This window comes from Umbelopsis ramanniana (genome assembly GCF_025399195.1).
Source record: "Umbelopsis ramanniana AG unplaced genomic scaffold K450scaffold_67, whole genome shotgun sequence".
Lineage (NCBI taxonomy): Eukaryota > Fungi > Mucoromycota > Umbelopsidomycetes > Umbelopsidales > Umbelopsidaceae > Umbelopsis > Umbelopsis ramanniana.
Window position 1 is genome coordinate 79,822 of NW_026252153.1, and position 23,590 is coordinate 103,411.

General features: G+C 42.9%; 12 protein-coding genes across 12 annotated transcripts; 6 read left to right on the forward strand and 6 right to left on the reverse strand.

The window, feature by feature from the left end:
* The first annotated feature begins 1 nt into the window (after position 1).
* K450DRAFT_257604 (uncharacterized protein) lies at positions 2–411 on the forward strand. Its single transcript, XM_051591698.1, has one exon. The coding sequence runs from the start codon at positions 88–90 to the stop codon at positions 316–318; it is 231 nt and encodes a 76-aa protein (XP_051441304.1). The 5' UTR covers positions 2–87; the 3' UTR covers positions 319–411.
* K450DRAFT_257607 (uncharacterized protein) lies at positions 396–1,111 on the reverse strand. The gene has a single exon (XM_051591699.1). It carries the CDS (start codon positions 1,005–1,007, stop codon positions 504–506), a length of 504 nt encoding a protein of 167 aa, XP_051441305.1. The 5' UTR covers positions 1,008–1,111; the 3' UTR covers positions 396–503.
* A 1,630-nt stretch (positions 1,112–2,741) lies between these two features.
* K450DRAFT_257611 (uncharacterized protein) lies at positions 2,742–3,892 on the reverse strand. Its single transcript, XM_051591700.1, has 3 exons — positions 3,729–3,892; positions 3,235–3,546; positions 2,742–3,149 (listed from the first exon to the last, which is right to left on the reverse strand). The coding sequence occupies exons 1-3, from the start codon at positions 3,831–3,833 to the stop codon at positions 3,033–3,035; spliced, it is 534 nt and encodes a 177-aa protein (XP_051441306.1). The 5' UTR covers positions 3,834–3,892; the 3' UTR covers positions 2,742–3,032.
* A 115-nt stretch (positions 3,893–4,007) lies between these two features.
* On the reverse strand, positions 4,008–5,974 carry K450DRAFT_257615 (uncharacterized protein). Its single transcript, XM_051591701.1, has 2 exons — positions 4,975–5,974; positions 4,008–4,887 (listed from the first exon to the last, which is right to left on the reverse strand). The coding sequence occupies exons 1-2, from the start codon at positions 5,551–5,553 to the stop codon at positions 4,261–4,263; spliced, it is 1,206 nt and encodes a 401-aa protein (XP_051441307.1). The 5' UTR covers positions 5,554–5,974; the 3' UTR covers positions 4,008–4,260.
* An 894-nt stretch (positions 5,975–6,868) lies between these two features.
* Positions 6,869–8,464, forward strand: K450DRAFT_257618 (uncharacterized protein). The gene is made up of 7 exons (XM_051591702.1): positions 6,869–7,053; positions 7,124–7,335; positions 7,402–7,472; positions 7,563–7,860; positions 7,933–8,069; positions 8,140–8,174; positions 8,243–8,464. The coding sequence occupies exons 1-7, from the start codon at positions 7,045–7,047 to the stop codon at positions 8,333–8,335; spliced, it is 855 nt and encodes a 284-aa protein (XP_051441308.1). The 5' UTR covers positions 6,869–7,044; the 3' UTR covers positions 8,336–8,464.
* On the reverse strand, positions 8,415–10,536 carry K450DRAFT_302854 (uncharacterized protein). The gene is made up of 7 exons (XM_051593782.1): positions 10,266–10,536; positions 9,743–10,192; positions 9,589–9,677; positions 9,464–9,528; positions 9,170–9,391; positions 9,002–9,103; positions 8,415–8,940 (listed from the first exon to the last, which is right to left on the reverse strand). The coding sequence occupies exons 1-7, from the start codon at positions 10,385–10,387 to the stop codon at positions 8,593–8,595; spliced, it is 1,398 nt and encodes a 465-aa protein (XP_051441309.1). The 5' UTR covers positions 10,388–10,536; the 3' UTR covers positions 8,415–8,592.
* Positions 10,537–10,556: 20 nt separating this feature from the next.
* Positions 10,557–12,683, forward strand: K450DRAFT_257626 (uncharacterized protein). The gene is made up of 3 exons (XM_051591703.1): positions 10,557–11,059; positions 11,126–12,357; positions 12,473–12,683. Exons 1-3 carry the CDS (start codon positions 10,782–10,784, stop codon positions 12,505–12,507), a joined length of 1,545 nt encoding a protein of 514 aa, XP_051441310.1. The 5' UTR covers positions 10,557–10,781; the 3' UTR covers positions 12,508–12,683.
* A 507-nt stretch (positions 12,684–13,190) lies between these two features.
* Positions 13,191–15,493, forward strand: K450DRAFT_257631 (uncharacterized protein). Its single transcript, XM_051591704.1, has 2 exons — positions 13,191–13,787; positions 13,873–15,493. The coding sequence occupies exons 1-2, from the start codon at positions 13,510–13,512 to the stop codon at positions 15,341–15,343; spliced, it is 1,749 nt and encodes a 582-aa protein (XP_051441311.1). The 5' UTR covers positions 13,191–13,509; the 3' UTR covers positions 15,344–15,493.
* Positions 15,494–15,888: 395 nt separating this feature from the next.
* K450DRAFT_257633 (uncharacterized protein) lies at positions 15,889–17,936 on the forward strand. The gene is made up of 3 exons (XM_051591705.1): positions 15,889–16,193; positions 16,268–17,525; positions 17,600–17,936. Exons 1-3 carry the CDS (start codon positions 15,925–15,927, stop codon positions 17,651–17,653), a joined length of 1,581 nt encoding a protein of 526 aa, XP_051441312.1. The 5' UTR covers positions 15,889–15,924; the 3' UTR covers positions 17,654–17,936.
* A 1-nt stretch (position 17,937) lies between these two features.
* K450DRAFT_257637 (uncharacterized protein) lies at positions 17,938–19,136 on the reverse strand. Its single transcript, XM_051591706.1, has one exon. The coding sequence runs from the start codon at positions 18,865–18,867 to the stop codon at positions 18,064–18,066; it is 804 nt and encodes a 267-aa protein (XP_051441313.1). The 5' UTR covers positions 18,868–19,136; the 3' UTR covers positions 17,938–18,063.
* Positions 19,137–20,256: 1,120 nt separating this feature from the next.
* K450DRAFT_283609 (uncharacterized protein) lies at positions 20,257–21,488 on the reverse strand (the record flags this gene model as incomplete). Its single annotated transcript, XM_051593483.1, has 1 exon — positions 20,257–21,488. The coding sequence occupies one exon, from the start codon at positions 21,486–21,488 to the stop codon at positions 20,307–20,309; it is 1,182 nt and encodes a 393-aa protein (XP_051441314.1). The 3' UTR covers positions 20,257–20,306.
* A 691-nt stretch (positions 21,489–22,179) lies between these two features.
* On the forward strand, positions 22,180–23,588 carry K450DRAFT_257643 (uncharacterized protein). The gene is made up of 7 exons (XM_051591707.1): positions 22,180–22,357; positions 22,421–22,512; positions 22,584–22,737; positions 22,808–22,882; positions 22,958–23,059; positions 23,124–23,306; positions 23,365–23,588. The coding sequence occupies exons 1-7, from the start codon at positions 22,264–22,266 to the stop codon at positions 23,511–23,513; spliced, it is 849 nt and encodes a 282-aa protein (XP_051441315.1). The 5' UTR covers positions 22,180–22,263; the 3' UTR covers positions 23,514–23,588.
* Positions 23,589–23,590: the final 2 nt, after the last annotated feature.

Sequence of the window (23,590 nt, forward strand, 5' to 3'; positions counted from 1 at the left end):
GGAACAGACCTAACTTAATCTACTCCTTCCTTATAGCCATTATACAACGTGCTCGTCAAGTCCAAAAAAATAATAAGAAACCACGAAATGCACCGGCCAATGTCAAGCCATAAACCTCTTGTAAAAATTCAAAAAATCGCTTTATACCAGGAGGTATCTCCCTTCAATCGATATCTCTCCCCAACCACAAAAATGATTCTGTCACACATGGTCTGTCCTTTGCTCTCTACTGGACCGAACGTTTTGATAGTCATGTACAAACCGAAAATGGGAACTGTACGCTGCATTCAAGCTACAATATACCCCCAGAGTAAATAGAAACATCATGGAACAACACCATAGCAGGGAAGAGGATGCTGCAAACTAAATAAATCCTAAAATGACATGACTTGGATGATCACCCGATCAACGCCTGCCCATCCACATCTATCTTTATTCTTCAGAGTAACGGGAAGGATATAAAGTATGCTAATAATAAGAAAAATGGTTCTGGGGCTGGTTCACTATTCGAAAAAGTGAGTGTGTATGCGGCTGTCTTCATGCACTTGCATCTCCGTCTTCTTGTAGTTGTTCAACTCATCTTTGATTGCTCCAGCCACGTCCAAGGAGAGGTTCAAACAAGTAGCCGACTGATCCGTTTGGCGATCGTACTGGAATTTGCTGTAAGTGCTATGAATAGAGGGGGACTTGTTGAACTGGACGTGATGGAGACGAGCAGATCGGAAGGAAGCATTGCGTTTGCGAGAAAAAGTGGAGCATTTGCGTAAATCGGGCTCTGATTTGCCTGATTTCTTCAGTACACTTTTCAATTTTGGGACTTCTTCCTTTACTGACAAGCTCGACGAAGACGTTGACAGCGAGTCACCACTACTGGAGGTTGAAATCGCCGAATGCACTAAATCTGGCAACGATGATTTGCTCGATAGTGATCTCGCCAGTCCTTGCATTGAATGCGGAAGCCTCAATACCTCCCTCAATCGTGTGATGACGGTTGTCTGCCTTTTCATGTCCTTGTGCTTGGAACTTGAGGTACATAAAGGTTGAATTTTTCGTTTGGAGAATAGTACAAAGCAAGGTTTCGGGACATGAGGACTGGTTCCAATATCGATCTGTGCAAAGCAAACGTAGATAAATTTAGCCTCAAGCTGTCCTCATGCTTTCTCACCAATGCAGATCATTCTATACCTTGGGCTTAGAGTTAAAGGAAATTAGCATCAATGATCAGAGGTGCGAGAAGGAATGGAATGGGTAGCACCAAGTCGAAATGAATGGAAGGTCAAAATAGAGTAGCGTAGTAGAATAGCCTTTGAAGATAACCGGCCGGCCATTGTTGTTTATAAATGGGAAGGTCGTCGAGGGGAATGAGAACGTGTTTCTGGATGGGGAATGTGATAAAGGAGGTTTTCCTTGGGATATTTGCGATAACCAGGTGCTCAAGCTACGTTGTATGAATGGTGCTTTGCACAAACATTGCAGGTGGTGGGTCTGAAACAGCTGGAAAGCGAAATTGTCTTTATTGCGACCTATTCTTGGTTGAGCTTTTACTGGCTCTGCATGGAAAGTCGCCTCACCTCCTGTTACGGTTTTCTTTTTAGGTAATGACCCATCACGAAGTCGATATTCTTCCCCGCTTGCTTCGAACACTATCGCATTGCACCTCCGTACTTCAATTAGATACAAGCCAATTATGAACCGAGCTTGTTGTGCTAGCTGCCCCTTTTCTCTATAATTCTGCGCTAAATCATGACATCCGAGGGTGAAAGGCGGCAGGCATAGTCTAGGAAGGGGACGTAATTAGTCAATCCAATAAAACCCATCTCCTATCTCACATTGCCACGTTAAAACAGACATGGTACAGTTATGATCCCTATTGCACATTCACAGGTACATGAAACATCAGCAGGTTAGATTATTTGTTCGGGGAGGTGCGTTGGGTAGTAGGAGAGCAATGAGTGATCTGCAGTGCGATAGAATGGTTTGGGTGAAAAGTAGGGATTAGGGGTCCAAGTCACACAGCTTACGATGAGCTTAATTCTCAAGCATAAAGTGTGACCCAGATCACCGCAAAGAAGTACCCATATTATTTACCCTTGAGTGCAATGCTTTCCCTGGGCGTAGATATCAGTAACACTTCTTCTCTTCCTTACGTTGTTAGGTAAAGAGACCATTACAAGTGATGGTTCCGAGTACAGGGACCTAACAGAAGTGTATTGTCTTCGGGAAAACAAGATTGGGTGAAGAAAGTAGAGATGGGCATAAACTACTTTGGACTCTACACCATAGTTCTGAAACACGAATGCGCTTTGTCATCTAGTTCTGGTTTAGTAGTGCCCGTCAAAATGAAAATGACCAATTGTCAAATTGACACCTTTTCAACGCTGTATTGGGTTCTTCTCGTAAGGCCAATATATGAATTCAAATGCTTTGAAATGCGCTTCCCAAACTAGCTATTGCGTTTACTATCAATGCATTAGGTCATTTCAAGCTATAGGCTAACAGAATGCACCGCAGCCGGCGGACTCGGCAACCTCATTCATGTGTCAAAGATAGCATAATAGCTGTAATAGTCAATGTCGAAATGTATGACTTTTCGTCATACGTATAATCTAAATTGCCCCGGCCAGTGACGTCTAGAAGGTTTACTAAACATTGTCATTCCCTGACCGCATGTGCTGTCCCTACGACGCGCTAAAACTGAAAAGTAAAGACTGATAAGGTACACTCGGACAACGTTCTTAAGTAGGAAGACCTGAGAAAGCAGGGTCACAGCTGCATTCACTTTATTTTAGTCATATTGAAACAAGCTAAACCCAAAGCGAGAACGTTCCATTCGCCTAAGGTGTTATTCATGTGCGACCATGTCATTGACAGGTGAATGTCTGATGTGCCCTAGAATCGCAGCATAATCAATATCAACAAATAAAACACAATTCTCAGAAAGTTTGCAAAAGTAACAGTATTATTCATCAAACCAACATGGCGCTTGATCAAAGTTACTCATTCTAAGTATGAACAAAAACTCCCCAAACCATCTACCACCAATCACAACTGTCAATAATGACTTTGGCGACTGCTTCTAGGCCGACCTTGTCGTCATCATTGAATCCTTCAAGTTCCTCACAATCGATATCAATGACGCCAATCAATTTCTAAAGCAGAAAGAAAGGAGTTTAGCCGATGATATGCCTAGGCAAGAAACGCCAAAGTAATACGGAGATTCAGGAAGAAACTTACTCCAGAGGGAAGAACAAGTGGGACAACGATTTCCGAGTTGGAGGCAGAGTCGCAGGCGATATGACTGGGGAACTCATGTACATTTTTCACCACCTGCGTTTCTTGTGAAACTGCTGCTGCACCGCACACTCCTTTGCCAAACAGAATTTCCGTACATGCGACCTTTCCTTGGAAAGGGCCAAGGATAAGCTTTTGATCGTTGGTAGGATCAGTTACGTAGAACCCGGCCCAGTTGACAGGCTTGTTCCTATGCTCTTCCAAACTGTGGAGACCGTGGTATATAAGAGCAGCGACGTTGGCAAGGTTGGTCACCTAGGCATGGATGGTTTATTATTAGTTACAAAGATGCATAAAACAGGTGCTTCACTTGAGCTAGTTGTACGTGTGTAAAAATTATGTGGAAACGCAAGTGGAAGTGTTGTGAAGGAAAAAAAAAACTTTCACAGCCTGTCAAAACCCTGCCTTCAGCAAAAAGTTTTCTACTCCATACTTACCCAAAATCGTTGGCCATCGACAAATGCCTTGACCTCATCAAGGAGGTCGTCATAGAATTCCTTCTTGGTGCGATTGGGGTTGGTGACACTTGGGGTTGGATGCATTTCGAGTGATCTGTTCAGATTAATAACCCACGCCGCTCAGACAGCCTGAGAAAGTTGCTTCAAGTCCGACGTAACAAACACAATTTTTCACAAACCTGATATGCTATTGGCAAATTCTCAAGTTACTGTACCCACCCCATCCCCACTATCCCACCTTGCACTAATCAGTCAGGATGCGCTATTCGATTATCACTGCATTTAATCAACTAAGGGACAAACGGTAATATTGAAAGTACGGGGAATTTTGCATTTTGTTTATGATTACAGAAAACAGATATTGTTACAAATGGAGTTGAAGGAAAGGGTGGGGAGGTACAGAAAAAGGAAAAAATGAGTATAATACATTTTGAATAAACCAGATATCATGCATGTCTAGGTATGGAAGTTGTTTCTTCTCGGATTTCTAGATTCGAAGAGCTTAGGTTTCTCATCGGCGAGAAGGAAGATAGTGGTAATGCTTCCAGCCAGATTTCAAGGCTCCGTCTTGGCAAACTTCTACGGACTGCATCCACTCAGACTCTAGAGCTTGCTTGATAGTCCAACGAGTCTTTGGATTGATATCAAGCATGCCATACAAGCAATCTTGTTGCGCCTGAGACATATTAGCGAATGGGGCCCAATCGCGGTTTGGCAAGGCTGCAAGGAATTCCGCATAGGAGGCGTCGTCCTTGGTGGCGGACAAGAAGGGAAGGCGACGGAATTTCATGCAGTAGAAAGTAATGGCAGCACTCCATACATCCATAGCACGACCATCGTAGTCATTGCCGTTTTCAAACAATTCGGGAGAATGGTATGGATGACTACCAACAGCACCTTTACAGTTTCGGGGAGTAGTTTCGAAACACGACTGGAAGACGTCAGAGACCCCGAAGTCAGCGATCTTCAGAGTACCGCTGGAGGTTAAGACTAAATTTTCGGGTTTGATATCACGGTGAACGACACCACTTTCATGCATGTACTGAAGACCACGAAGAAGTTGCTTGAATAAACAGGCCAATTCTTCATCGGTAAGACTACGTTCTCGTACAACTTCAAACAAGTCACCGCCAGAGCACTATAAAAAATAAAGGCAATAAGTGATTAATACATTGGGTGTGAAAAACGAGGTAATTCAAATTCAGCGTCAGACAAAAACACCTACATATTCCATCACAGCGCAGTAGCGGCCTTTCTCGTCTATCACAAGATCAAGTGTCTTGACCACATTTTCATGTCGCAGTGTAGAGCTGATGCAGAATTCGCTGGTCATGCGTTTCATGTAACTGCGATCACTATCGTCTTTAGCCTTTTTGTGGAAAGCCTTGACGCAATAAACGTCGGAGCAGCAGTTGGATTTAGTGACCAATCGAATGACGGCAGTAGCTCCTTCGCTGACGAAACCCTTCTTGCACGAGCCATACTTTTGGCTCAATGAAGGAATAGCCGATGGAGAAGTGGATCCAGACGATTGCGAAGAACTGCGACTTTTGCCAAACAAATTCATAGAATGTCGTTTTCCTGACGACTGTTCATTATTTGAATGATGAAATAATCCTTGTAGTTTGGATGTCATCTTTCGTGGTGGGGTATAGGTCGAGTGTATGCTGCGAGTGTCAATAGCTGAATCGCGAGTCGACACCGACGATGATAGTTCTGGGCAAGGTTCGTCCATAGCTTCAGCTGAAGCTGTAACAGGAATTTGGAAATTCCAAGCGGTAGCAGTCGCAACTTCTGTAGGCATCGGAGTGGGTGGAGTTGAGAAGAATTAACTTGGACGATGTGGAGATATGTATAAATAAGGACAAAGTCAACAGTGTGCTTTGGGCATTCAATAGATTCGAGCGAAGGAAAAGAAAGAGGAAGTAATACAACAAAGGTTCAGGATTTGTGAATAAAGAGGCATTGTCTTATAAAGGGTTTCCAAGTCTCCGCTCTATCAGCGACGGATGCAATCTGTATGGTCCAAAAAAATTCATAGCCAGCACTCCCCCCAGCCCGTCCCGGAAAAATTTCCTTCCCTGTGCAGCGATAGAAAAAAAAGAACTGCCCAACTTCCCAATAAATACTCCAGTTATCGAAAAAGATATCTTAGAAAGATGAGAAATCCAGACCCTACTTCTTTGTCCATCAACAAGTTGTTAGCTTAAAAAGGTAGTTATCTACTTGATCTAGGATGAAAGAAAGGAACAGAAAAATCACACCTTTTTAAACTAAAGTCTTACTTAGGTCAGCTCAGTCTTGGAGGAAGAAAAAAAAAAAAAAAAAAGGTCATTTTACCGAAATCGTTTTGCCGTCCCTGTGATATTAGGACGGCCCGTCCCGGCAAACACCTGAGCCAGCAGCACAAACCATTCTTCCTATTTACTTTGATGTATTTTATTACTGTGTTGCCCAATGCCTCCATCTTTTCATAGATATAAGTTCTTTCTCGTGCAACCAGTGCTGCGCTTGCCCATGGGGAAACCTAAGCGGATTTGTAAAAATAACATAAATAATTAGTTTGCACTTGACCTTTGTCCCCCTTGGCGGCAGGCAAGCAATGGAATAAATACCTCAAGCTGTTTAAAATACCTAAATTAGTTCTTTATGTGGACCTTCTGCATATCAATCTCACCTTCCTATGTAAACATATCCCCCCATTCGCCACTCTATCCATACATCTCTCTATCCTTAAAGCCAATTTTCAAAAATTCCTTCATGACGTAAAAACCTTATTGAAATTCCCAAAAATTTTAGTGCCATTAGCGGTTTCTTTTGACTCTCTTGAAAAGGAGAGAGCTCTCCAATCGATTTTGATCTCGTCCGATTGCGATCACCTCACCCTGTCCAACCTTCCCCCCCCCCTTATCTAACCTATCCTCATCTTGTGCACGTCAACCGCAGTGTAGATGCATGCGACTCAATTCACATTAATGGCCGCTTTTTGGTAGCAGATAGGCAATGGCCATTAGGAACTGAAACAGTTCAGTTTGGCTTTGGTTTCATATCGATCCGAATTTGAGCATTAACTATGAACCATATTTTGTTGATCAGGGTTTCATTGTGAATGCATGCTGGGGGGTGTAGGCTGGCCGATTTTCAGCCGCCATATTAGCCAAAGCCGTGATTTTGTCTGCCTATGTCAGGTGGAATGCCGCGAACGGATAAACAGATATAGCCGGGTTCATTGCCAAATGGGTTGATTACGATTTCAGACGCCGCGGTTGGCCGTACTCTTACACAATCACCACAAATGAGCACAGTGAGTTCTAAAGCAAATCACGTTTTGTTATACTGCATCAGCTCAAACGTGATTGTATTCCAATTCTTAGGGTCCATCTTCTTCTCGGACCAATCTTCAACGAAGCAACAGCAGCGTTAGTAATTTCCTGTCCAAGACGCGTCAACTCAGTGGGTCACTACGTGGATCCCGTTCCAATAAATCCACAGTAATAGACGCGATGGAACACGACGCACAAGAAGAGAAACTTAAACCCAAGAACAATTCCGAATACTTTAAACGCTATGAACTTATGATTGAGTTGTGAGAATCCCTTCCATGACTGAATCAATGTCTTCAGGTTGATTGATTAATCCATTCCACCTTCAGTTCCAACCTCAGAAATCCAAACCACTGTCCACTCGGTGTCTATGTTATGCCATCGTCTGACAATCTGAATGGTAAGGTTGTTTTATGGCTGGTTCATCCGTCACACAGTTATCTCACACATACACATTGTTTATTCTCGAAAACCATGCGCATGTACACAGTTTGGTTTGGAGTTCTTTTTGTACACAAAGGCTTTTATCGCTCTGGCGTCTTCAAATTTCGAATCAATATCCCGGAGTCGTATCCGAATACTCCTCCAACCGTCACTTTCCTCACCGACATGTTCCATCCATTAGTCGATACCCAAGGAAGACTCTCCATCGCTCAACAATTCCCGGTATGGAGACCTCACCAAGACTATATCTTTCACATTCTACATTATATCAAGAATGCCTACAAACGCGTGGTGTTGGATGGTTTAGTGGAAAAATATTGTCCAAACAAAGAAGCCTATAGATTGTATGTTCCTCCGTGCCTGTGTCTCCATACATTGTTCTGTTTATGTCCCGTAACTTACTTTGCCGATCTCAGGTATCGAAATGATCCACAGATTTTCTCAAAACTAGCTCAACAATGTGCGCAGCTCTCCATTACCGAGTCCTATCTCTTTGATCATTTTCCAGATAACAATATGATCAAGTTCTCTCCTTTGAGCGAGTCAAAATTTGGTAAGTTGGCGAAGGCTGTTGAGACAACACGCCCTTCTTATCAGCAAAATAACCCATGCGTATTATCCAGACGAGCTGAAAGCCCAGATCCTCAATAGCACTGCAGTAAGTATCTTCAAAACCACTTCTTTTTTGTTCACAAATAAGGTCCCAACTAAATTTTACCCGTGCAGCATCCTCCATTATCAGAGAACAATAGAGAACTCCTGCCCATGGATACCGATCTTGAAGATAGGATCATGAACCTTAAGAAAGGGTTACAGTGATTCTGATGACGCAGAACTGACCACCTCTATGCTCTCCATCCACTAGCTCTTTACGAATCGTCGTTTACCTCAATGTCTACATCTATCATCTCCCTCTACATATACACCACATAATAGTCTCTAGAACCCCTTTACCCAAACCATGCCATATCATTTACCATTGGTCCCTGAGCCAAAACCAGCATCGTTTTTGGAACGAAGCTGTATGTATGATTTCAAGTTTTCATCGATAACCAAATAACTAGTTATGCTGCGCTTTATTCTGTAACGGGGTCCTCTTTCTGTTTGATTCGAACAACAGCAGGATTTTTAGGTGTGTGAGGAAATAGGTCTCCCCAAGTACTTTTGCGGGCATCTCTATAGGGTATTTTGCCTTGAGACTTGGGGATGATCATTCTTTGAATTTCTCCAGACGATGTGCAGACATCCATCACAACGTGTTTATTTTTCTTCAGAGGAGGTGTGACCAGCCGTGGCCAGGTATACGCCTCTGTCTCCAAATCTTCTTGATCAGCTGTTGTGGATACCGGTCGTGGCCCTTTTCGAAGAATCACATAAGAATACTTTGCATCCTCGATATTAATTTTACTGTGTTTGGTTTTCATCTAAATGGTGAAAAGTTAGATATGAATCCAAATCTGCACAAATTGCACCAATGTCACCTACCAAAAATTTTGGTCGCTCTACTCTCTGCGAGAAATGGCACCAGTCTCGATCAGGCTGCAAAGGCTCTCCACGAAACATTGGACACGGTTTGTCATGTGGGCACTATCAAACGTCAAGCTGTCAATGAGAAATTCCGCTTTGATATACACCATATGATTCGATTCTTACCGGCGCTACAACATGTACAGCGTTCTCGTCCTCCTTATTGCTCTCCAAAATCCACTCTCGCGCTTGAGCAATGATGCGAAATCCAACTGGAGTACCTCTCTCAATGAGTACTAAAACATCGCCAGTCTGATCCCATAACGACTGTAAAGATGATTTTCGCAGTGCTTCTGATGCTGTATCTCCCAATGTGAATGCACTCAGAACCAAGTCGGTTTTTGGTTGCTACAGTTGGCAACATTGTATAAATTATCTATCCGCACTGTATGCCCATTGCCTCTAAATTCATTCACCTACCTTTGGGTTGTACGAAAAGTAACGCTGAAATGTGGTACTTTCAGCAAAATCAACATTTCCACTTTCTGTAAATCATAAAGTGAATAGTGTGTTCCGTGCTTTGAATTTGTCCCCTCTTTACTTACTCTCTATTAAACCTTCAGCCATTCGCAACATATGTTCCGAAATATCCACACCTACGCTTTTCTCTAAATTGAAATGCTCACGAGCCGCCCTAATGATTCAATAGTGGTTAGTGCATATCACTTGCTGATGTTCTCTAATATCTGACTACCATACCATATTCCAGTCCCTGGACCCGTTCCGAAATCAAGCATCGTCTTGGGCTCAAACGAGCATATTCGCTCCTTCAATTCCTTTATGACATTGTATATCGCTGCGTATGTCGCTGGTAATGCGCCGGCAACATAGGCGATGGTCTCTCGTTCTCCGTATGTTATGGTGTGAGCGTCCACAACCACTTCCGCTTTTGCGCGTTTATCAAATTTTCGAGTAGGCTCAATCACAGGTATTTTAGATGTTGACCGAAACGACTCGTATATCCGCAGCGCATCCGTTCGAACCAGTGGTTTATCCGCCAACGCAACTGTGTCCTGGATAGCAGCCTTTAGTGACGTTGGCAGCTGTACGCAGCCAATTCGCTTCCGTCCAAAGGATGCTTCTTCTGAGCCTCGAACCACTTTCGATTCAAAATCCTCGTCTTCTATAGTAAATTCTTCAGCGTGGCTGCTTATTTAGGTGTTAACAGACTGATCACTGTAAGGAAATTGCCCGTACACCATCGCTGGAAAATTTATCCTACCTTTGATTCGAATCAGACAAACCTTGTAGATTGTCTACAAATATAGCTGTTTGTTTCCATAACGTCGTGTTCAAGGTTGCGAAGGATCGATGCCATGTTGGTCTGTACACTAGTCGTTGCATTTTGCGATCGATCGTTGTCGTCAAACCAAGCTGAAAGATGTCGTGACTGCTAGTGTTAAGGGAAATTTTCAAAGCTTTAGGCCGGCCCGTGCGTCCTACCAAAGGACATGGTAGGCAAAAAGGCGCGATGGGGGTTTCACAGGAAGGCTTAGGTACAAAACCAGATGTCCAGGACCAATGACATTTATTATTATGATATGACTTATTGGAATGGGGGATTTGATATTGCAGCATGGTCAATAGCTACCTTATCTGCGGTGCATCTCATGTTGTGACCACTTAACAAAATTCCTTACGGATACGGCTGACAGACCCTCCGGACCTGGATATTTGAGTCTCGATTCTCTCCTCCGCCCCACCCTTTACCTTTCTTTCGCATACAAACTATAACGATATGAGTGCATATAATCTCAACAGCACCTTACAAACCATTTCCAATCGATTTCAACAATCTTACGAGAAACTTCCCTCTCCTGTGGTCACCGTGTCGGCTGCCTTGGTAGCTTCATACTTAGTTCTGAAATATGTTAAGAGCTCCCAGAAAAGGTCACCCCATCTTGTGCCAGTCGTGCCATACACCTTACCTTTCGTTGGAAATGGCTTAGAAATGAATAGGGACCCTTACGCGTTCATACAAAGATGTAAAGAGCAATATGGTCCTGTGTTCGAAATGTAGGTTATCTCAACACTACCCACGCGGGTTCTCAAGTTTTCTCTAACCTGACTTGTCCTTGGCAGATACACTTTCGGCCAAAAGTTGATTGTTGTCACTGGAAAACAGGTCGTAGAGTGCTTTAGAGTAGGCGAAGAATACCTTGACTTCCAGGAAGGTGTCAAAGATCTGTTGCCAACCGCGCATATTATAGATGTGAGCTACAGCAAGATGAAACAACAAGATGGCCCACAATATCCTATGAGCAAAAACCCTCTCATCCGTCTGGTTCGCAATAACTACAAATCACATCAGTTGTCTATGTTTCAAGATCGGTTAATTGATGCTGTTCAAAAAAGCTTGGAGAAAGATATCGTCTTCAAACCAGGAGAGAACTCGACGACAGTAGACGCCAGTACTTTCTTTCAAAAGCTCGTCGCCCGTATCGGCGTTCAACTCTTTGCTGGAAGGAAATATGCCGATAGCGAACCTTTGATCCAGGCATTTGCAGATTATGCTCTTAGCATGTTCAGAGCTGGTATGGCGCAAAATGTTTTGCCCACTCCTGTCGCTAACTTCATCCTCCGTCGCTATCTTTCTGTTGGAAAAAACATTGAAACTATCATGAAAGAAGTGACTCCTTATGTCACCAGTATAAAAGAAGAAGAAGATCAGTTTGGTCAGTCAAAACCTGACGACTTTATGCATATGATGCTACAAGTTCCTGGCGCAGATGACCATGTTCAAACTCCAGAAGAGACGGCTTTTTGGTTGAAGGATATCGCTTTTGCCAGTATTCACACTACCAGCACCTTTGTCAGCTTCGCTGTTCATGATCTCTCCGACCGTCCCGATATACAAGATTTACTTCGAAAGGAAATCAACGAGACGATAGAAGAACATGGAGAATTAACGCCTGAGCTTACCGTTAAAATGCCCATCATGGATTCCTTCTTGCGAGAATCTCTCAGAATTCAAAGTGACTACGTTGGATTCCGACATAAGGCAATGAAGGATACAGTATTGCAAGGCGGCCTTACGATTCCTAAGGGCGCAACTGTCGGCTTGTCCGTTTATGATGCTCATTTGGACACAGAGATTCAAGACATTGGCCCTAACAATATCCCTCTGAGTGAAATAGATCCTCTTCGATTTGTTGGTCAACGCTCAAAGAAGAGTACTTCCGTTGGTACGGATTTCCTTATTTTTGGCGTTGGAGCTCACTCTTGCCCCGGCCGTTACTTAGCTAGTCAGGAGATTCGATACATTATTTCTTGTCTTCTCCAACAATATGACATTTCCACCACCACGAAAGACGGTAAGCGAGCTCCTAATCAGCTTGCTCTCGTAAGTACCTTCATTACCAATTGTCTTCAATGTATCGATATTGTCTAATCTCTCTTTGGTTTTTTTTCCTTGCGCACATCATTTAGGGAATGATAAAATTGGTACCAGCTCAACCGTTTAAACTCACTAAGCGAGTGTAAGATCCCAGAAGGTGTCACGCATATTATAGGAGAATTCTATGTAATTATTATACGACTATATTTACTAAATATTTGAAACGCAAAATAAGAAAAGGTTACATCCTTGTACGATATATTCCATATTTTCGCTATGCTTTGATGATATTGACGACTAGCACAAGCGTATGGCAATGAAATCTTCACTAGAGTATATGTGATGGTTTCAACAATGCAAAACAATAATTATGTATCTGCCAAAAGCGCTTTCATGTAGTCCATACCAAAGCAGCATCGAAATGAGATATGAAAGGATTGACTTTCAATGTGCATTTTTTCCTTCGTTAACATTTATCAACCTTGCCCTCCTCACTATTACTTCCTTTATTTTCTGTTAACAAGAATAGCGTAGATGCCAATGACCTAGCCTACATGATTTTACCAAGCATCATTTCAAAGTAATGTATTTTGATGGAAACCATGCTACTTCATGTGAATAAGGTGCATAGCTTCCGGAACTACAATGTGCAGTGAGTGCTTCTTTCGCGGTTTCAACTGACAACCGGGCCATCTAATTTCGCGCGTTACGTCCCGCTTTGAAGCGATCGATTTTAAAAGTCATTGAACACGAACGTTATTGACAACGCCAACAATCACATAATTTCACAAAGCTCAGCCACGCTCATAACACCGATCTTCCATTGATATCTGCCGCGGACAGTCCTTTTAGCGTTTATTGTCCATGACATGTCGACTATACCCCCTTTCACTACATGCCTTGTGATTGCTGGAATCATCTACCTCCAAAAGTTATGTTGAGCGTGGGCGCGGATTTAACAGCAAACTTCATGCTAATGGCTTTCGGGGATTCTCAGCAGTTTCCCTTTTTTCGGGCTTGTGGCCAGAAAGTTTGTGGCCGACTCAGGATTGCTCAGTTGATGTTTTAGCGGACACCGTATCCGTAACCTCTCTTTCCTTTCTCTCCGCCCGTTTTACGTTTGTCTTCTATGAGCTTACGCTACATCAACAGTAGCTTACAGCAGCTTGCTGGTGAACTTCAAAAGTCTTACAAACAGCTTCCAGCTCCAGTTGTCACAGCTTCCACCACTTTATTCGTGTCGTACTTTGTGTACAAAATTTTCTCCTCCACAAACAAACGACCCAAGAACCTCCCACCAGTCGTACCATACACCGTACCTTTTATCGGCCATGGACTCACCATGAACAGAGACCCAGCCAAGTTCATTCAGCGGTGTAAGGAGAAATATGGTCCTGTCTTCGAGATGTAAGTCTCTCTCGTGGCTGGCATTGACCCGCATTATATCTCAAGTTACGACAACGTTATGCTAAATCTGTTGATTCTCCTGCAGCTACTCGTACGGACAAAAGCTTACAGTCATCACCGGGAAAGAGGTCGTAGACTGTTTCAGGATGGGCGATGAATATCTTGATTTTCAAGAAGGCCTCAAGGAAATGTTACCAACGGCGCACATCGTCACTATCAGCTACGACAAGTTGAAGCAACCTGAAGGCCCTGATTTTCCATGGTCAAAGCATCCCTTCGTTCATTTGGTACGCAACAATCTCAAATCACATCAAATTGGTTTCTTTCAGAATCGGATCATGGATGCTACTGAAAGAGGGATGAACAAAGACATTACATTCCTACCTGGTGAGAATTCCACAACTGTGGATGCCAGCGTCTTTTTCCAGACAGTTGTTGCACGCATCAGTGCTCAGGTGTTTGCTGGTGAAGCTTATGCGGACAATGAACCTCTCATCCAAGCCCTTGCCACGTTTGCTCTTAGTGTATTCAAAGCAAGCGTTGTTCAAGCCACGTTCCCAAGAACCATCGCTGACTTCATTACTCGACGATACATGTCGGTAGGCAAAAACATCGACGTGATTATGAGAGAAGTGGTTCCTCATGTCGTGGACATAAAGCAAAAGGAAGATCAGTTTGGTGAAATGGAACCAAACGACTTTATGCACATGATGCTTCATACTCCAGCCGCCGACGATCATGCGCACACACCTGAAGAGGCCGCATTCTGGTTGAAGGATATTGCGCTTGCCAGTATCCATACCACTAGTATTTATCTAGGTATCGCCTTGCATGATCTGTCCGACCGCCCTGATATACAAAACTTGTTACGAAAGGAAATGGATGAGACAAGAGAAAGGGTTGGCACCCTTACACCTGAGGTAGTCAGTCAAATGCCAATTCTGGACTCTTTTTTCCGTGAATCACTCCGCATTGGAAGTGACTATGTTGGTTTCCGCCATAAGGTAATGAAGGAGACTGTTCTCCAAAGTGGTATTACTCTCCCAGAAGGATCGACCATCGGACTATCAGTATTCGATGCTCATATGGATCCAGAGTTGCAAGAAATTGGTCCCAACGGCATTCCTCTGAGTGAATTTGACCCTTGCCGTTTTGTTGGAAGGAAATCAAAGAAGAGTACTGCAGTAGGTCCAGATTTACTTATTTTCGGTGTAGGATACCACTCTTGCCCTGGCCGTTACTTTGCTAGCGTCGAGATCAAGTATCTGTTAGCTTCCATCATCGACCGGTATGATATATCTGCCACCACCAAAGACGGAAAGCGTGCTCCTAATCGACTTGCTCTGGTAAGTACTTCACCAGGCCGGGAAACATTTGAATTTGTCCCACCATCTGATGTTTCATTCTTATTGTGTCTTTTTAGGGAATGGTCATGGTGGTACCTGCACAGCATGTTAGGTTCACCAAGCGAGCTCAACACACCGTATAGCAAAGATAATCGATGTACTATATATTTGCATAATTTATTCCATAAATCAAAAATGGAACGTGATTGACTATTCTTGACTATCCTCTCTTTCTTTCAAAAATCACGATTTTGAATCAATGGTGGCAGAATGTAAAAGTGATATCATCCGCAACATTGAGCCAAGATATGGATATTACACGCCACGACCTTTTTCCAGACTATTCTAATCAACCGCTCGGTGTATTGTCTAACAGAATTGTCGATTGCTAAGAAGACAATATTGAACCTTTTATGACTTTATGCGATCGGAGAATGACATAGCTCAGAGTGAACACGGCTATTGAAAATCGGCCCATTTCCCATTACACTTCGGGGGTGGGAATACCGAAGTTATTACCATCTTTCTTAATATTTCAGAAGAATGATATAGCTTACTACCCCATCGAGATATTGCTTATTCAAGTCTAGATCAAAGAGAAGAGGTTGGTGGGACAATCTATTGATCCAGCTCCTCGTGTAATGGACTGGGGCGGAGGTCTTTGAACAAAAGCCTCACATTATAAAAACTGAGTTGTTCATTGGCTGCTGGCTTCTGAATTTATAAACGGTCGTCACTGCCATTAACCCTTTCTTCTTCTTTTCAGTTTTCCCTGGTATATCGTCAACAACATGAACAACAACATAAACGAAGTCATCGAGCATATTTCTCATAGAGTGCAAAACATTTTAAAAGACCCTCCATCCCCTGTGCTGTCTGTTTCCGCTGCCGTTGCCGCAACTTGGGCGATATGGAGGCTGACACTGACGCGCAGAAAAGCCAACACGCCACCTATTGTGCCTTACAATATTCCTTTCATTGGTAATGGACTGGACCTCAGCAAAGACCCTAGAAAGTTTATCGACAAGTGCAAAAAAAGATATGGCCCCATCTTTCAAATGTAAGCGTAAACTTCTTGAAAAAAAACCCTCCCCAAGCCCCCCATACCACGCTAACGATATAATATTGTCATAGTACCACGTTCGGTAAAACCATGGTCGTGGTGACTGGTCCATACATTCAGGAATGCTTTAGACTTGGAGACAAATATCTGGATTTCAACGAAGGCGTTGAAGACTTTTTACCCCTTCAGCGTATCCTCAACATCAGCTATGATAAACAAAAGCGTCAAGAAGTCAAGCATGAAAACGAAAACAAAAGCCCTATCGTCAAAGCTGTACGAAACAATTTCAAGTCACATCAGCTTAAAATCTTTGAAGATCGAATGCAGTATGCCGTCGACAGAGGATTAGAATTGGATATTCATTTCGAACCTGGAGCGAAGTCAACTACACTCGAAATTGACGCAGTTCAACATATGGTGGGACGCATTAGTGCCTTGTTATTCGCAGGTCGGGAAGTTGGCGAGAGCGAAGAGCTTATTACGGCAATGGCTACTTATGCACAGTCCATCTTCAAAGCTGCTATTGCATATACCTCTCTTCCAGCCAATCTCGCCGACTTCGTTACCAAAAATTATCTCGATATCAGTGATCAGATCGATATTACTATGAAACACATTACTCCTGTTCTCACAAAAGTGAAAGAACAAGAGGAAAAGGAAGGTCAGATGGATCCAGATTTCTTTATGCACATGATGCTACATATGCCAAATGCAGATGGTAGCCAGCCTACGCCTGAAGAGGCAGGATTTTGGCTGCAAGACATCTCATTTGCAAGTATTCACACCACGAGCTTATTCACGACTTGGGCATTGCATTTACTATCTGATCGTCCCGATATCCAAGAGCTGATCCGACAGGAAACCGAGGCAGCCAAGAAGAAGCATGGTGTATTGACCCCTGCAGTTGTTAAAGACATGCCCATCATCGACTCCATCTTCCGTGAGACGTTGCGATTGAATAGCGATTACATTGGTATCAACCACAAGGCCATGCAGGACACAGTACTCAGCAACGGCATCATCATACCCAAGGGAAAGAGTGTAGGAATGGCCGTCGATGATGTCCATAACGATCCAACTATCCAACATGTTGGTGAAAATAACATTCCCTTGACCGAAATGGACCCCAGACGATTTGTTTCGCGCAAGACCAAGAAAAGCACCTCTGTTGGACTGGATTTGCTCAGCTTTGGTTTGGGATACCACGCCTGCCCCGGTCGATACCTTGCAAGTCAAGAGATCTGTTATCTGCTTGCGAAGATCCTTGAAGATTACGATATCTCCCCTGATACCAAGGACGGAAAGCGCGCGCCAAACCGTGTGGCTATGGTAATGTATCACAATGCACTTTGAACTTTGACAAATAGCCGACTAACCCGCAAGCTTTTTTCACACACTTAAAGGGTTTCCTTCAATTGACTCCTGCTAAAGGTGTTGTATTGACCAAGCGTTCTTAAATCAAACGGTTTCTGTTCAATGTATAGCGATAAATGACACCATGGTTCACACACACAGTACATCGTTGGTTATTTCACATTGCTTGCCTGTCGTCTTTACAAGGTTTCCAGCCGATACATAGTTTATACATGTATTTTTTTTTTACGATATATCTCTTCCCATCCTCTATCTAGCATGCATTATGCCAATCAATATCAGAATATCCTCTATGCAGTTGTCTTATAGTACACGTGCCATTTCCCAAATAAATGCAGTAACTGAGACTGAGCCACGACTTAAAAATAAAGCTGAATCGATTTTGTGCTAATAATTTGTTGTTTACTTATAAAATATGTAAAAGTAATGGGATAATTTGTACATGAACTATAGCATTAATGCTTTGATGTGAGAGGGTCGAGTGAACTTAAATTTACATAGGACCAGGGCCATTTTGTCCGCTGACATCTTCACGAAGTTCACGGGGGACCTTGGTACCATCGTTGAAGTGGTGAGGGAGCTTGGACTTGATCTTGTTGCCAAGACCATGAGGAGGACCGCTGTGGACAGCAGCTTCTTGCTCCAATTGGTTGTTGAGATTTCCACCAGTGATGCCGGCACCGGGGCCACCAGCCATGCGGTCAGTGCCTGCATTCTGGTTTCGGTCGAGATGGTCCTTATGCTCATCATAGGCCTGTTGCTGAACACCACCAACACCACCAGCGGCACTTGGGTTTTGATCAAGGTGTCTCTTGTGCTCATCATATGCTTGCTGGCGAACTCCTCCCATAGCACCTCCGGCACCAGGGTCTTGGTTCAAGTCGTGCTTGTGTTGCTGGTAAGCATTACCTTGGACATCACTGTTCATACCGTTGCCACCAGCTTGTTGCATGTTGCCGGCAGTTGGGTTGCCCATTTGTGGTTGTCCGTAACCAGTCTGTGGTTGGCCATAACCAGTCTGCTGTTGGCCATAGCCTGGCTGCTGATCGAGAGCAGATTGACCGAGACCTTGTTGCTGCTGATCGAAAGCAGGATGTTGCTGTTGACCAAGACCTGGTTGCTGTTGACCGAGGCCAGGCTGTTGCTGTTGATCAAGACCTGGTTGCTGCTGGCCGGGTGCAATAGGTGCTCCGTGATGGTGGCCAATAGCAGCCTTGTATCCAGCCTCGTACTCATCCTTGGCCTTGGAAAATCCGGCTTGGAAAGCGTGGTTGTTGGGTTGTTGGGGATTGGACATTGTGTGAGAATATAAAAGTATGATAAAACCTTTTCCCCACTTCTTGTTGTTTCACTTATATACTTTTTTACTTTTTTTTGCCACTGATCTTCTTCCCTGACGTAGCTGAGGATTATGACGGAGCCATGCTGTCATCGCCGCTGAAAGTTCGCATTGTCTTGACGATTTTCATTTCTATATTTGGTAAACATTGTTTCTTGAATATTGAATCCCCGCTCAATGTGTGAACAGATCAAGAAAGTGTGAATGGAAAATAAAACTAAAATAGCAGCATTTCATCTGCATACTTATATTGATGGCTTCTTTTTTCCCTATCATTGTGATCGCGCAAGCATCGCATGGCCATAAAATGTACACAAATAACGTACTGTATCAACTGAAATATATATAGAACGGACCCTTGTCTTAAGGTAAATGTAAATACGGTACTCTGAGAATTTCATAGTCAACCCGTTGTATAGTACGCCGATGTAAACTTGAGCTTCAGTAACAGTACCATCGCAGTTCAAGTGGGAATAGACTAAATTTTTCCAAAGCTGAATATGCGCGTGTCGTTTTTGTGCAGGAATTAAACACCGTTGTACAACGCACTGCACATACTTGCTACTAGTGAGACAAAATCATTCTTAGCAGATCCAGTACATTGACAAAACAAACATACACTAAGGTACGAACGGAAAGGCGAGAAGGTCATACAAACGGTGCACAACTGCCCTGTTGGCTGCAGTCGCTGAACGAAGAGCTAGTAGCCGCAACATGCACCTTAATACCATTTTGACTGAAAATAGCGCCTCACATCTGTTAATCCCACAACCACTGACGAATATTAAAAGGCAATATTGCGCGGGATATTGGAGGTGACGGTTATTATTGAGGCACCCGTACAAAGGCTGCTAGACACCATATTGGTAAATGCACACATAAGCACAACTGTTGGGATCGATTTAGCTATGGCTGGACCACTCATTTCGATGAAATTTAATATCCATTATTGATGGATATTTTAGTGAAACACTTACTGTACTGAAGTTTAAGTTTCTCGAGGAGCAATCCAGGCAATTTACGGTATATACCGCGATGCGTGACATGGTGTCCATATATTGAGACAAAAGGGTGACGTGCCATTAGCGTTTTCAAGTTTAACGGCTCAAGTCGCTTCAAAATAACTCAAGATTAGGAATATCGTCATTGCCAACTGATTTTATTTGGTAGAAACATATCCTACCAATACTACAAGTAAACATTTCAAGAGTGAGGTTTACGTTGATTACATAGAACCATTGTGAAGGCGTCATTTTTAAAGCCATCTCATAGAAACAATCCATCCATTGTACTGAAACATTATATTGTCAAGATGAAAAGGATAAAATAAATTTGGATAAGAAAAGAAGATATATCTTCAGAATTAGATAGAAACAGTACAAATTAAATAAAAGTGCTCATACTCTTTTCAACATTAATTCCAGAGGTTTACCCCATCTCATAACCTCTTCGATCTCACTGAAGTTCAAATAGCTGTGATTGAGAGTTCTCTTTTCGAATCTGAGCCATATGTTCTTATCCCATTTAGCGGTCTTGAAGGTGTTGTTTTCAGTGACATGGAATTCCAACCTGTAGTTTTTTTCAGGTACTTCCTCTTCCTCCGTGTATCCGATTTCATCTCCGTTGGTATCATCCGCTTGTAAAAACTTGCCATTGTAAGTGAGGTAGTGAATTCCATCAATGATGCAAAAGCGAACAACTATCTTTTCTGATCGGTTGAGGCGATACGTGGCATAGAATATTGATCCATAGTCCCCGTCTTTGATAACATCTTCAGGCTGATCGTACATTTGAAGTAAGTAATCAGTATCTTCCTCTACCGGATTTCCTTGGATGTCTACTAAACGAAAGTTGGGAGTTCTTTTCGCTGGTTTTTTCAACTCTAGAGCCTGATCTTCCGCTTTCCATTTCTTAATACAAGCTTCGACATCCTCGTACAGCATTTTTTCAACACGAGACTGTATTGCAGTTCTGTATTCATACGTTTCCAGTGTCTTCGTACTGCAGCACATATATTGATGGCTCGCACACATATTTGGATGTTTGGAATCATTTGACGGTCCAAGATATACTATAAAGAAGTCGTGATTGCAATGTTTGGATTTGGTGATTTCAGCAAGGTTTTGTAGATCTAAACTGGTGTAGTTTTCCATTATACAGTTGGTGCCATTTTCAACTACATTTGAGAACTGCAACCCCTCCTGGGCAAATATCAAACGAGGTATTTCGTTGTTATGAAGTGTATCGTGAATAATTTCAAGCCCAAAGTTATTGTCGATCATTTTTGCGGCAGATTCGGCCCGGTAAGGCAGAAAAGCCGTTCGATACCCGTATAACTTGGACAGAACGATATTTCGACAATTGTAATCACATTTGAATTGACGTCCAGTTAGGTGCGCAATGAAGTACTCTTGTTGAAGGACCACGAATGGTAAATCTGGTTCTTCTTTCAGGGCATCGTCGTCCAAAGGAATGAAATTGCAGCAAGAGTCAATTGGACATTTTTGGATGGAGTTGATATCGAAATCTTTGGGAACTAGGATGCGTAAGCGAGCGTTAGAACGGCGAAAACAAGACATTATTTGAGTTTGGCTTATGGAAACATTTGTGAAAAAAACGAGCTTGATATTTATGCTAATCTTGGGTGGTGGCGCAAGCTGACGGTGAACAGATTCCACATTCTGGTTTGTGAAACGCGCAACGGAGTTTTTTCGAGATGTCGCACGGTTGTTATGTAGCAGCATGTTGCTAAGCAACATGAGGGGATTCGGTCAAATCCATTTGTAACCTTGGCATAAATACGCAAGAGTAGTTGAGACAAGTAAACAGATAGGAGACTTGAATATGAGATTCTATTCTTTGAAGTACCTTCTTTCTTCCGTAAATTGAATAATAAAGTTAAGTTGTCAAACTTCAAAGGTATCGCTATGTATGATGTGAGATGTTAGCCTTCGTTCATTGTCATAATTACTTCAATTGCATTTGGAATAGTTCGTTTCATTGCTTATGTTAAGTGACTATCTCAACAGTTCAACGACCCTCTTGCAAGTCGATGAATCGATTTACTTCATCCACGCATGATGCGACAACGCCAAATCAAACTCAATAGAACCAGGTCTAGGTCTGTTCTCAGTACCCAGTATTCTATTTTACGTAGAAATATGGATATTCATTTTGTATGGTCACATAAAGGGTTGGCTGTTGCGTGCACATCCGCGCAAGTATAATTTTACGGACAAACCTAAAATTTAACGCATTTTCACCTGGTATTACCGGCTTGCCAGGACTTGCAAATTGATACCAGGCAACTCTTTCACCAAATCTTAACCTGTTAAATCAAATTCCAAATTCGAAATGTCCCTACTATCAAAGGTTACTCGCGCAATGAAGAGAATTGCTCCGTTGGAGATAGCCGAGAACTCTTGGGACAATGTTGGCGTGCTAGTAGGTATGTAATTTGACACCCTATGGCTTAAAGTCCTTGATCCGCAACGCCAACGCGACATTTTAGAACCACCATATCCACAACAGCAGGCAAACAAGGTCTTTCTGACCATCGACTTGACACCTCAAGTCTTGGAGGAAGCTCTGTCCGATCCAAAGGTTTGTCGTTCAGTGCAAAGCTTGTATATGCTGGCATACCTACTGATCATAATCATGATTGTACTTGACAGGTTGGCACCATTGTCTCATATCATCCCCCTATTTTCAAATCCATGAAACGCCTCACTAGTGAAGATGTCAAACAATCAATTGTTCTTAAAGCGATTGCAAAGGGTGTGGGAATATACTCTCCCCATACTGCTTGCGATAATTGCGTAGGAGGAGGTAGGTGGTCGCTGTGACGGAAAAATGAGTCCAATACCAAAACGTGCAAACTGAAACTCTTCTTCTGAAGTCAATGACTGGTTGGCCAGTGGGCTTGGTAAAGGATCATGCAAACCGATCGTCCTAAACCAATCCCCTCCTGAAGGTATAGCTTTACGTTGGAAGCTCTGTCCGAGCATCTATCGCCATATTTAACACCTCTGATTTTTTTTTATTTCAGGCCAGGAGGGATGCGGTTCGGGAAGAATATTTACATACGATGAGCCTGTCAGTCTATCATCAGTAGTTGAAAGGGTGAAGGCTCTGACTGGGCTAAAGCATGGTGAGGCATCTTCCTCGAGAATGAAATCAAGATAGCAATCTTAGTAACACCGTCGGGATTATAGTTCGAGTAGCCACAGCCTCTCCTCACACAAGCTCCAATAGTGCAGCTATCAAAACGGTTGCCATCTGTGCAGGCTCGGGATCAGGTGTTTTAGCTCCTGTCAAAGCTGATTTGTACTTCTCAGGGGAAATGGGACATCACGATGTTCTTGCTGCATTAGCGCGGGATACTAGCGTTATTCTTTGTAAGTTCATTCATTTCAAGCCCCCGTTGTCTAAAATACCGCTAACACAATAGTCTAGGTGAACACTCCAATACAGAAAGAGGCTATTTGGATGCGGTATTGAAGCCTGCGTTAGCAAAGGAATTAAGCAATGAAAAAACAGAGGCTGGAGAAAATATAGAAATCATTGTCAGTACTGTGGATAAAGACCCACTAGAGATTGTTTGAAGGAAAGCTTGAGGGTTTAAGTCGAAATAAACTTGATGAGCTTTCTGTATTAGAAGAACAACTCATTCCACTGGAGT

Bases quoted from the DNA above. Each gene is read 5' to 3' on its own strand.
- K450DRAFT_257604 (XM_051591698.1), top strand. From the start codon at position 88: ATGCACCGGCCAATGTCAAGCCATAAACCTCTTGTAAAAATTCAAAAA.
- K450DRAFT_257607 (XM_051591699.1), bottom strand. From the start codon at position 1,007: ATGAAAAGGCAGACAACCGTCATCACACGATTGAGGGAGGTATTGAGG.
- K450DRAFT_257611 (XM_051591700.1), bottom strand. From the start codon at position 3,833: ATGCATCCAACCCCAAGTGTCACCAACCCCAATCGCACCAAGAAGGAA. The intron at 3,547-3,728 runs GTAAGTATGGAG...ATCCATGCCTAG, and splicing joins TCGATGGCCAACGATTTTGG to GTGACCAACCTTGCCAACGT. The intron at 3,150-3,234 runs GTAAGTTTCTTC...TTTCTGCTTTAG, and splicing joins CACTTGTTCTTCCCTCTGGA to AAATTGATTGGCGTCATTGA.
- K450DRAFT_257615 (XM_051591701.1), bottom strand. From the start codon at position 5,553: ATGCCTACAGAAGTTGCGACTGCTACCGCTTGGAATTTCCAAATTCCT. The intron at 4,888-4,974 runs GTAGGTGTTTTT...TATTTTTTATAG, and splicing joins ACTGCGCTGTGATGGAATAT to TGCTCTGGCGGTGACTTGTT.
- K450DRAFT_257618 (XM_051591702.1), top strand. The intron at 7,336-7,401 runs GTGAGAATCCCT...TTCCACCTTCAG, and splicing joins TATGAACTTATGATTGAGTT to TTCCAACCTCAGAAATCCAA. The intron at 7,473-7,562 runs GTAAGGTTGTTT...GCATGTACACAG, and splicing joins ATCGTCTGACAATCTGAATG to TTTGGTTTGGAGTTCTTTTT.
- K450DRAFT_302854 (XM_051593782.1), bottom strand. From the start codon at position 10,387: ATGCAACGACTAGTGTACAGACCAACATGGCATCGATCCTTCGCAACC. The intron at 9,678-9,742 runs GTATGGTAGTCA...TTGAATCATTAG, and splicing joins GGTCCAGGGACTGGAATATG to GGCGGCTCGTGAGCATTTCA. The intron at 8,941-9,001 runs GTAGGTGACATT...TTCACCATTTAG, and splicing joins TAGAGCGACCAAAATTTTTG to ATGAAAACCAAACACAGTAA.
- K450DRAFT_257626 (XM_051591703.1), top strand. From the start codon at position 10,782: ATGAGTGCATATAATCTCAACAGCACCTTACAAACCATTTCCAATCGA. The intron at 11,060-11,125 runs GTAGGTTATCTC...TGTCCTTGGCAG, and splicing joins TATGGTCCTGTGTTCGAAAT to ATACACTTTCGGCCAAAAGT. The intron at 12,358-12,472 runs GTAAGCGAGCTC...CACATCATTTAG, and splicing joins TTCCACCACCACGAAAGACG to GGAATGATAAAATTGGTACC.
- K450DRAFT_257631 (XM_051591704.1), top strand. From the start codon at position 13,510: ATGAGCTTACGCTACATCAACAGTAGCTTACAGCAGCTTGCTGGTGAA. The intron at 13,788-13,872 runs GTAAGTCTCTCT...ATTCTCCTGCAG, and splicing joins TATGGTCCTGTCTTCGAGAT to CTACTCGTACGGACAAAAGC.
- K450DRAFT_257633 (XM_051591705.1), top strand. From the start codon at position 15,925: ATGAACAACAACATAAACGAAGTCATCGAGCATATTTCTCATAGAGTG. The intron at 16,194-16,267 runs GTAAGCGTAAAC...ATATTGTCATAG, and splicing joins TATGGCCCCATCTTTCAAAT to TACCACGTTCGGTAAAACCA. The intron at 17,526-17,599 runs GTAATGTATCAC...ACACACTTAAAG, and splicing joins CGCCAAACCGTGTGGCTATG to GGTTTCCTTCAATTGACTCC.
- K450DRAFT_257637 (XM_051591706.1), bottom strand. From the start codon at position 18,867: ATGTCCAATCCCCAACAACCCAACAACCACGCTTTCCAAGCCGGATTT.
- K450DRAFT_257643 (XM_051591707.1), top strand. From the start codon at position 22,264: ATGTCCCTACTATCAAAGGTTACTCGCGCAATGAAGAGAATTGCTCCG. The intron at 22,513-22,583 runs GTTTGTCGTTCA...TGTACTTGACAG, and splicing joins AAGCTCTGTCCGATCCAAAG to GTTGGCACCATTGTCTCATA. The intron at 22,738-22,807 runs GTAGGTGGTCGC...CTTCTTCTGAAG, and splicing joins CGATAATTGCGTAGGAGGAG to TCAATGACTGGTTGGCCAGT.